General features: G+C 43.9%; 1 protein-coding gene across 1 annotated transcript in view; it reads left to right on the top strand.

The window, feature by feature from the left end:
• The window catches only part of adarb2 (adenosine deaminase RNA specific B2 (inactive)), a 201713-nt gene that overhangs the window by 176384 nt on the left and 13601 nt on the right, over positions 1 to 11728 (top strand). The window contains exon 7 of the mRNA XM_024000991.2: positions 304 to 475. Coding sequence (XP_023856759.1) covers positions 304 to 475 — 172 coding nt within the window. The remainder of the gene's footprint in view (positions 1 to 303; positions 476 to 11728) is intronic.

The raw sequence follows: 11728 nt of genomic DNA, 5'->3' as shown, positions 1-11728 counted from the left end.
GAGAGAGAGAGAGAGAGAGAGAGAGAGAGAGAGAGAGAGAGAGAAATATATGTAGTGGAGAACTACTTGGCAAAGGGTTTAGAATCATTGCCCCTTTTGGTTGATTTCCATATGGGATGAATATGAGGTGGAATTGCAGGCAATAGTGACGTTCAGAACATAGAGACACAAAGTTATGCATGATCAATGTGTGCTATGTACTGAATAGAAACAGTCAGATACACAGACATGTATGAATGAATCAATTAACACACACACAGACACACAAATAAGACTGACTGTCCGGCTCCGTTCTGTTCCCAGTGCACAGCAGCAGACACCTGCTGAAGAAGTTCCACAGCCACCTGAGGACCAAGATCGAGTCCGGGGAGGGGACCCTGCCTGTGAGGTCCTCCAGAGGGGCAGTCCAGACCTGGGACGGGGTACTGCAAGGGGAACAGCTCATCACTATGTCCTGCACAGACAAGATCACAAGGTTAGATCATCACAAACACACCATCAGTGTCATTACCATGAAAACACACTTTTGCCCTCCCTTGTCGAATTTTAGGACCTGCTATGTCATCAAAGGTAAAGCATATATGATCTGCCTATATGACATTTCAGAGGATAGGATGAAAATTGTTGAATCAACAGACAGACAGTCATAGCCAGAGGTAAAACAAAACAGTAGAAGTCAGAAAGTAAAGGGCGATGTTCACAGAGGCCAAACTCTGAGTAATCCACATGCTCCACAGACAGGAACGAAAACACAGCCATCTATTGATCTGAGGGCTATCTTTATTAGTGGATTACCTTTTTATGAAAACACATGATCCCTGTTTAAACAGAGCATTTAGAAAATATGGCTTTATTGACTACAGAGAAGGGTTGGGATTGGTCTGGTATTTACTGTGTGTGGTGGATAAATCTCTTCCCAAGAGCAGGAGAAACAGATCAGGAGCAGGAAGCCGGAGATGTCAGACAGTCAGTCAGTCAGTCAGTGATTTGTGTTGTTGATTTTTCTCCTGTTGACTGAATGACGCTTATTTTCCATATGAGTTTGCATAGGATAATCCTACACTAATTAGTTCATGTAGGGATCGTCCATTGTTTGAATCCCCTGACCCTTAAACTACCTCCTGGTCTTAGATTGCCTAGTGCACTACAGGGAATAGGATGCCATTTGGGACAACCATGGTCTTTAACAGTACACCCACAGTACAGTGAATAAGGGCTGCTACCTCGGCTGTGTGATATTCCTCCACCACCTACCCAGTCAGAGGGTTGTGAGATCTGACATGAGGGGAGACAAGGCGGTAGTTTATCGAGGCTTAAGTAAATGTTCAGGGTGATTTTTTTACTCACCACTAGTGTGTTTTTTTCTGAGGCATCTTTTGACAGCAACGAATGATCTCCTTGTTCTCGATACGGTGGTTGAAGAAAGGGATGTTACATTAAATCTCTAGTTCTCACCCTGTCTCTTTCCACCGGGAGGTGAGAGCATGAGTGTCCACACATTAGCTGTATTATCTCACTCAACTAGGGAGAGATGTGGCGATGGCAGCTAGCAGCACTGTTTCCCTACAATTCTCCCAATATTTGGAGGCTAATTGGTGCTGCTAGCGTTTTTTTTTTTACTTATAGGATACAACAACATCTGCCTGGCCATACCTGTCTATGATCTTGATACATAAAGTTAACTGCCAAAATAAAGGAAACACCAACATAAAGTGTCTTAATAGGGCTTTGGGCCACCACGACCCAGAACAGATTCAATGCACCTTGGCATATATTCTACAGTGTCTGGCACTCTGATGGATGTGACACCATTCTTCCACGAGAAATTCCATAATTTGGTGTTTTGTTGACGGTGGTGGAAAACGCTGTCTCAGTCGCCGCTCCAGAATCTCCCATATTGTAAGTATTCAATTGGGTTGAGATCTGGTGACTGAGACACACACACACACAACACCACCACACACACACACACACCACACACACAACACACACACACACACACACACACACACACACACACACACACACACACACACACACAACACACACCACACAACAACACACACACACACACACACACACACACACACACACACACTATTAATTACTTACAACTCAGAAACCACACCTTGTGTGGAAGCACCTGCTTTCAATATACTTTGTATCCCTCATTTACTCAAGTGGTTCCTTTATTTAGGCAGTATCTTGCTCACTCTGACTAACTAGACTCTTAGCAGAGATGTTTTATGCCATAGAAATAGTATTACTAAAACGGACATGCCCAAAGTCAGTGGACCGGTGGCCTTATTGAGTGTACCCTTGAGTATACCATTCAAATGATCATGGTCAGTTGTCCGTTCTAGTCATTATATTTCTATGTAATGATTTTATTTGACACTTTATGTGCAGCGAGCAGGGAGGGTTAGGCCCTCGACTAGCTAGCTACAGATACACTATGTGACCAAAAGTATGTGGACACCTGCTCGTCGAACATCTCATTCCAAAATCATGGGCATTAATATGGAGTTGGTCCCCCCTTTGCTGGTGTTTCATGGGGTTGAGGTCAGGGCTCTGTGCAGGCCAGTCAAGTTCTTCCACACCGATCCCGACAAACCATTTCTGTATGGACCTCGCTTTGTGCACGGGGGCATTGTCATGCTGAAACAGGAAAGGGCCTTCCCCAAACTGTTGCCACAAATTTGGAAGCACAGAATCATCTAGAATGTCATTGTATTCTGAAGTATTAAGATTTCCCTTCACTGGAACTAAGGGGCCTAGCCATGAAAAACTGCCCCTGACCATTTTTCCTCCTCCACCAAACTTTACAGTTGGTACACGCACTTGGGCAGGTAGCATTCTCCTGGCATCCGCCAAACACAGATTTGTCCGTCGGACTGCCAGATGGTGAAGCGTGATTAATCACTCCAGAGAACGCATTTCCACTGCTCCAGAGCCCAATGGCTGCGAGCTTTACACCACACCAGCCAATGCTTGGTATTGCGCATGGTGATCTTAGGCTTGTGTGCGGCTGCTCGGCCATAGAAACCCATTTCATGAACAGTTCTTGTGTTGACGTTGCTTCCAGAGGCAGTTTGGAACTCGTAGTGAGTGTTGCAACCGAGGACAGACGATTTTTACGCGCTCGCACTTCAGCACTCGGCTGTCCCATTCTGTGAGCTTGTGTGGCCTACCACTTCGCGCCTGAGCCGTTGTTGCTCCTAAACATTTCCACTTCACAATAACAGCCCTTACAGCTGCCTGGGGCAGCTCTAGCAGGGCAGAAATGAGACAAACGGACTTGTTGGAAAGGTGGCATCCTATGATGGTGCCACGTTGAAAGTCACTGAGCTCTTTAGTAAGGCCATTCTACTGCCAATGTTTGCTATGGAGATTGCATGGCTGTGTGCTCGATTTTATACACCTGTCAACAATGTGTGGCTGAAATAGCCAAATCCACTAATTTGAAGGGGTGTCCACATACTTTTGTATATATAGTGTATTCTGAGGTGGCTCTCCTCTTCCCCCCTGAAAGTGACCGTTAATCTGCCCAATATGATTCAGTTGGCCGGGGCTGGAGACGCAGCGATTACATCTGTCTAGGTCACCACCATAGGTGAAAGCAATTACTTGGCAAAAAATAGAGGGATATGACACGGCAGTCAGGGGAAAGGAAAAGGGACATCCTACTTCCTTTCTTCCTTTCTTTCCACCAAGCTAGATACTGTCCGACACCCTTTCTCTCCCTCTCCACTCCTCTTTCTCCGTTTTAGATCCTTGTAAATTATCCTTGGCCTCCACTGAAGTGAGTGGGTCAGTAAAGGCCGAGATAATTAAGGTCAGGGTGAAAGAGAGAGGGATAAAGAGGGTGGAGAGAGAAAGAGAGAGAGGAGAGGGGACTTTAGCCTTTTATCCTAGTGTAGCCATACTATTTGAGCTGTAAATAGACACATCCGAGGTGAAGCCTGCCCTACTGCCACTGTCTGTTTGTCCCACAGTTACACTCCTTGTTGTATCCCTCCCTTCATCATATATCTCCCTCCATTCATTCATTCCCCACTCCCTCATGGCATCATGTCTGTTTGCGTAGGCGTAAAGTTATGTTACGGTAAATGAACCACCATGAAAGCTTTTTTTCATATATTTTTTTTAATCATCATTACTATTGCTGTCATTATTGTGATCGTTACTACTGTCATTATTGTTATCGTTAGTGTTTTTGAAAAAGCACAACAGGGTTGGGCACCTGATTGACCAGAGAGTGGATGTTTGATTAAGTCAATGACTTGTTTTAATTGAAGGGCCTAAATGGCTTTCATATGACTATGAACCTTTATCTTCCATTTGGATTTTATGTAGATGAACACATTACTTTAATGGTCTCCGTTTACGGAGAGGAGGAGGGAGGGATAGAAGGAGGGATAGAGAGAGGAAGGGGGAGAGGGAGGGAGTCTCCCCCTTTAAAATCCATGCAACAGCCAGATGGCTGTCTTTTCTTGCATGAGATTAAAATATGTTTCTAATTCACAGCGTTGCTTCCTAGGTAAATTAATATTTCAAGCTAAATCATTTCTGTTTTGGTGGAAGTAGCGGGAGGGGAAAAGAGAGAATAGAGCTCTTTCTTTTGTTTGGAAAAGGTAGGACAGATCCCACGAACAGATTGTGGTGGCGCAGGTACAGCCGGGGCGGCAGTTAGCGCAGTTTAGCGATTCTTGGAAAACGTCGATGTTAATTGACTGCTCGGGGAAGCAAAAAACATAATGACTCATTATTAGTCATGAACGGGGATGCAAGAGGAAAAGATAATTGCAATTATTGCAGCCATGATAAAGATACATTGATTAACAAAAAGAACAATGGTGTAAAAATGAGCAACATAATGTTTGCCTCTGATTGCGCTTCTCATAAGGTCTTTAGTCCAATGCTTGTGTGAGTACACAGCTACACAACCCAGGTACACACAGAGGGCTTCTATATCTTTGTTCTCTTGCTCTGAAAGGAGGAAATCATTATAAACATGGTAATTATGCCCCAACCATTTGTTAATGTATTCTGGAAAATAGATTAGTCTAAACAGCAAATGACAAGGCAGTCTAGAGACATCTAGACCTACTATCTCTCCACCATTCAGATCTGGGTTCAAATATTATTTGGAGTGACAGATGGGTGGGGTTTTCAGTTTTGCAACTAAATTATTTGAAAATATTTAAAATAGTATTTGAAACCAGATCTGCCACCAGTGTTCAGTAGTACTATCTCGCCACCAGTATAGTACTATCGCAACATCAGTATTACTATCTCACCACCAGTATAGTATTATCTCACCACCAGTATAGTATCACCTCACCACCAGTATAGTATCATCATCTCACCACCAGTAATAGTAGCGGCAGTATCTCACCACCGGTACTAGTATCACCTCACCACAGTATAGTATCACCTCACCACCAGTATAGTATCATCTCACCACCAGGTATAGTATCATCTCACCACCAGTATAGTACTGCAGTATCTACCACCAGTATAGTATCACCTCACCACCAGTATAGTATCATCTCACCACCAGTATAGTATCACCTCACCACCAGTATAGTACTGCAGTATCTCACCACCGGTATGGTATCATCTCACCACAGTATAGTATCACCTCACCACCAGTAATAGTAACTGCAGTATCTCACCACCAGTATAGTATCACCTCACACCACCAGTATATAGTATCTTCTACCTCTCAACCACACACCAATATCCACGAGTGAATATCGGGTAGGAGACGAGGCAGATACCTAATATAGTATCACCTCCACGGTACGGGAGTATAGGGTAGCTGTGGGCACAGTGATAATACCCAACGGATTATTAACGTTAACCAATACACCGACAGTATACTGGGTGATGGGCACGCTCAGAGCCACGCAAGAGTATATAACATATACTAGGTTAAAGTGAGAATGATTCAAGCTCACTACCAGATATCTGAGTGGGGTGAGACGACACCATGCTAACCTAGCATGTACCTCTATGGTACTGGTCGTATGAAAGTATCTCACCATTTATAGTAATAGATTAATTACACTCTCGGACAAGGTGTAGATAATAGGTTAATCTAATACTGGGCATGTATCTCACTCTCACTACGCAAATATAATCTACTGACATCATATCAGAGTGTGATTCAACTACCGCGATTATGAATTACATTTAATCTTCACGGAGTCATAGTTATATCAAAGTGGTGGGACTGAATCTCACCGACATATATGTGTAACTATTGGATTTATTCTTCACCACCAGATTAATAGTATTTCTCAAACACCAGTATAGTTACATATCTCAACCATCAGTATACTTTGCAATCTCCAACCAGTAAAGGGGTATCTCAGGCTACCAATATACTACTACTACAGTATCTTCACCGACAATATAGTGGCTATCTATCTCACCATCAACATATTACTCTGTATCTTCACATGTCGATATCACCCGGTCTGGCCTACTGTTCGGATCTTCCTCTCACATCTGTGGTCGGCGATCCTCCCACGGTGGGTTTGCAGGGTGCGGTTATCTCTCAGATCTGAGGTTGGCTCGACGCAGATGCATGTATTACCCTGTGGGCCAGTCGTCTGGTGGGTGAGTCTTTCCTGGTGGTGGCTCCTTGGTGGTGCGTTTTCTTTGGTGCTGCGCTGGCTTTGGGTGGTGGTTCCGGGGCGCTCGGTCTCGTGGTGGTCGTCTCTCCGGTGTGGCTTCTCCACTAGTGGTATAGGTGCCTTTGGTTCTATCTATGGTGTGCCTTCCCTTCTCATGTTGGCGGTTTTCTCGTCGATCGGTGGTGCGGGCTTTGTGCGTCGTTTCGTGCGGTCTCGTCCAGGGCGCTCTTATCTCTCTGCTGGTGCCCTCAGTTCTCCGTGGTATGTGTGAAGCTCCTCGGTCTTGGATGCGCCCTACTTCCATTCCTCTGTGTGATGACCTCTCTTTTTACTGAGTCCGTGCGCATTTTCTTCCTTTGGGTGTCGTCAGGTTTCTAATAGTCGGAGCGTGCGCTTACTTCTTCCATTTACATACTCACTCTGGTCGCTACGTCATCATGGTTGTGTGCACTGCTTACTTACTCCCGATGGTGGGCGCCTGCTCCACGGGTGGGTGCGCTACGCGTATCTATGGTGGTGAGACTCGTTTTGGTGGGTGGTGTTTGTGTTATCCTTGGTGGTCGAGTTCGACTCCTAACTGGTTTCCGCGTTCTGTGGTCTTGCGTGTGGGTGGATGTTTGGTAACTTGGATGGTACGTTCTGGTGAGTTTGATGCTCTACCATATATTACCTGTGTACGTGATCTGTCAACCTCAGGTATATGGCTTTATCTCAACGCATGAGTCATGAAGACTTATCTCACCACCAGTATATCAGGTTATCCCACCACCAGGAATCTAGTATTTCTGCAACAGCCAGTATAGGGCCTAGAAATCTCACCAACCAGTAAGTATGGCCATCTCAGCCACCTCAATGTATAAGGAGCTATTCGTCACCTAAGGATGGTATAGGTCTATTTAGCCACACTAGTAATGTACTTTCTCAACACGCAGTATAGGCTATGCTCACCACGGAGTGATTAGGCACGTACTGCTCAATTCCTCTTGGTCGGAGGATGACGGCCGATCTCACCTTCTAACATGTATAGGGGCGATCTACCAGCAGTATGAGATGCCTATTTCTACACCCTAGTAATGACGGCTATGCTCACGAACCAGTAAGTCGTAAGTACTTATCTCAACCATCTCGTGGTTTAAGACTAATCTTCACCACCAGTATAGGCTACTTCACCACAGTAAGGATCTTACCCATCAACAGTAGTTCCTAGCTATCTCCACTTCCCAGTATAGATCACTTTTCCACACCAGGTGAGTGGCCGCTCGATCATCGCTCACTCAGTATATTGGTCTTGAGTTCAGTGGCACACGCCTAGTATGCAGGCTATCTCTACTTACCTAGTTTGATGGAAGCTTATTCTCGCCTAGTATTAAGACTTGCTTATCACGCAGTCCGTTCAACCTGGGTGTGTTAGAGACTATTTCGGACACCAGTATTAAGGAGGACTTTCTCTACCATTCGGCTGATGATGGGGATACTATGCACAGTGATCTCTACCTTACGGCTAGTATACTGGTGTAGCTACACTTATCTACACCGCGCTAACTGGCCTATCTCACCACCGGTAATATATTTACTATCGGTCGGACCACGGCAGTATAGGACTATAGGTACACCGGAATATAGTACTGGGTTACCTCTGGGCGTTGCAGCCATCAGTATTTACAATCTCACCACCAGTAGTTAAGGCCATGTATTTCTACACTCACCTTAGGATATTCTATGGGTGCTAACTGACAGTAATCTTCACCATGCAGTAGTCACTTTACATACTATCTACCTACCACCTATAGGGGCCTATTTCTCGAGCGAGCCATATGGCTAGATACGTCACTTCAATAGTATCTTTCGGGTACCATCAGTAATAAACGTATCTGCCAGCCACCCGAGTATGAACGGCTATCTACATCCATCCCCAATAGTTCTACTACGTGTGGCCACGTAATCTCACCACCGAAGTACTATAAGTACTTTTCTGCGACTCAGCTGGTAATGAGAACGTACGTCTTCTTAAAACACGCAGTATAATATGGCCTATCTCACCAGCCAGTTTATTATTAATACAGTATCGTCACCAGTCAGTATAATATCTAATCTTCACAGACCCCAGTATATATGGACTATCTCACCAACCAATATCTTACTACTACCAGTTTTCAGCACGATTCAGTATAGGTATCTGTTCTTACACGACAGTATATAGGGCCTTACCTCTCACTCACCCAGTATGGGACTGTGACGAAGACATAATCCCCACTACGAGTGCCATAATACCTTACTTGATGCTCAGACCACCATTTATAGAATTCGTCTTTTAACACTATCCACTCCATGCGGTGGTTGGGACGAAGTACCATCCGCTAGCTAGTGATGGTGAGGTAGGCTCATCTCTACCCCACCCTAGGGCTAGATAGAGTACGGAGATTGGGCATACCACTCCTGGTGGTGACGAATACGGCAGCATATAAATAATTTTGCGTATCTTCAGCGTCAGACCAGGATATATATGTGAACATTATATCTCACCTGGACCTGGTGGAGATGAATAAGGTAAGCTCCTAATATCCACTGCACGCTCCCGGTTAGTGTAAGAATATAGTGTTAAACCTCTCACACACAAGTATTAACTGGTGTTGGAACAGTTACTATACTAGTGGTGAGAGGTACTATACTGGTGGTGAGATAGTCTATAACTGGTGGTGAGATAGGCCTAATACTGGTGGTGAGATAGCCTATACTGGTGTTGAGAAAGTATATACTGGTGGTGAGATAGCTATACTGGTGGTGAGATAGTATATCACTGGTGGTGAGATAGGTCCTATAACTGATGGTGAGATAGTAATTATTGATGGTGAGATGATTACTATATTGGTGGTGAGATAGAACTATACTGGTGGTGAGATAGGCCTATACTGGTGTTGAGAAGTACTATACTGGTGGTGAGAATAGACTATACTGGTGGTGAGATAGACCTATACTGGGTGGTGAGTAGTTTATATGGTGGTGAGATAGGCCTATACTGATGGTGAGATAGTATATGTTGATGGTGAGATGATAGTACTATATTGTGGTGAGATACTGTAGTAGTAGTATATTGGTAGTGAGATAGGCCTTTACTGGTGGAGATTGCATATACTGATGGTGAGAATGTCTATACTGGTGTTGAGAAATTACTATATGGTGGTGAGATAGACTATACTGGTGGTGAGATAGTCCTATACTGATGGTGAGATAGTATATTTGGTGGGTAGATACCTGTAGTATAGTAATGGTAGGAGGTTGAGAACTGCAGTACTTACTGGTGGTGAGAAGTAGATACTATTGGTGGTGAGATATGCAGTACTATCTGGTGGGAAGGTGATATTATACTGGTGTGAGATGATCTATACTGGTGGTGAGGTGATACTATACTGGTGGTGAGGGGTGAACTATAGTGGTGAGATACTGCAGTATATATACTGGTGGGTGAGGTGATACTATACTGGTGGTGAGATGATCTATCTGTGGTGAGGTGATACTATACTGGTGGTGAGTGATTATCAATATTAATATTCAGCCACCAGTATATTAAAATTAACTATCGGTCTACCAACGACTATAGGTTGTGTTCGTCACACGATATAGGTACTATATTCTCTATCCGATCAGTTATAATTAAATATAATATCTCACCACCAGTACGTACTGTCTCAACCACGCTGGTATACACTGTATATCACCTTCTCCCACGGCAGGTATAGGGTATTTTGCCGATCACCCAACAAGTGTAGTAATGATCTCACTTCACCAGTTAATACTTAAATTTTAAATTAATCTCACACCATGTATATTGGTAGAGTGGAGTCACCACTGACCAGTCATATTAAATTAATTCTCACCAGCCCGGTGAGATACTGATCACTGGTGTATCTCTGGTGGTGAGGTGATTAACTATACTGGTGGTGAAATACGTTGAAATCTATTACTGGTGGTGGGTGATACTATATGGTGAGCTTCTGCAGTACTAACTGGTGGTTGAGATGATCTATACTGGTGGGTGAGTGATACTATACTGCCGTGGGTGAGGTGATACTATACTGGTGGTGAGGTGATACTATACCGGTGGTGATACTGCAGTATATACTGGTGGTGAGATGATACTATACTGGTGGTGAGATGATACTATACTGGTGGTGAGGTGATACTATACTGGTGGTGAGGTGAAACTATACTGGTGGTGAGATATACTATACTGGTGGTAGATAGTAATACTGATGTTGCGATAGTACTATCTGGTGCGAGATAGTAACTAACTGCACATGGTGGCAGATCTGCGTTTCAAATACTATTTTAAAATGTTTATACAAGTATAATTCATAAATCACTAGATTTGGGCAAAATAAAGTTAGGATAACTAATCTCACCACTGCGATACTACCATCTGTCACGGCCTATCCACCACGGTATAAGGCCTATCTCAGCACCAGTATAGGCCTATCTCAGCACATATATGTAATAATCTCACCACCCAAAATGTAGATATATTATTGTACTCTCACAGCATCCGAAGTTTGTGTTGAATTAGGACTATCAGTCAAGCCAGTACACGATAGACTTGTGTCTTCTACGCAGCCACCCGAGTCATCGTACTAATGTCATTCTCCCTCGCACCGAAAGTTAGTACTTCCGACGTCTACACCACAAGTTCGTTAGATACTTTTTATTCCATCACTCAACTCATAGCATGTATATTGGATCTATTTCGGTCAGGGCACGAGCCCCGTGCTAGTTAAAAGTTTAACTCACAGTATCTTACCACCAGTATGTATCTCTTACACCCGCGCAGTATATCTCGTACTATCTTCTTACCACTTGTATAATATACTAACAGTATCTCAACACCGACCTATACTGATGCTATCCCCTCATCACCTAGTATAGTGTAACTAGTCTTCTACATCAGTTATTCTACTTGGGTTAATTTTTAAATATCTCACGCACAAGTATCAGTACTGTTCGGCATCCACCAAGACGTATAGTACTATCATCTCATACCAAATAGTATGCCTCGCCGCCAAGTATAGGTACTATCGTTTACCACCTAGTTA

This window comes from Salvelinus sp. IW2-2015, linkage group LG14 (genome assembly GCF_002910315.2).
Source record: "Salvelinus sp. IW2-2015 linkage group LG14, ASM291031v2, whole genome shotgun sequence".
Lineage (NCBI taxonomy): Eukaryota > Metazoa > Chordata > Actinopteri > Salmoniformes > Salmonidae > Salvelinus > Salvelinus sp. IW2-2015.
Note: the sequence above shows the minus strand (reverse complement) of the source record. Positions and strands in the feature narration are given on the sequence as shown.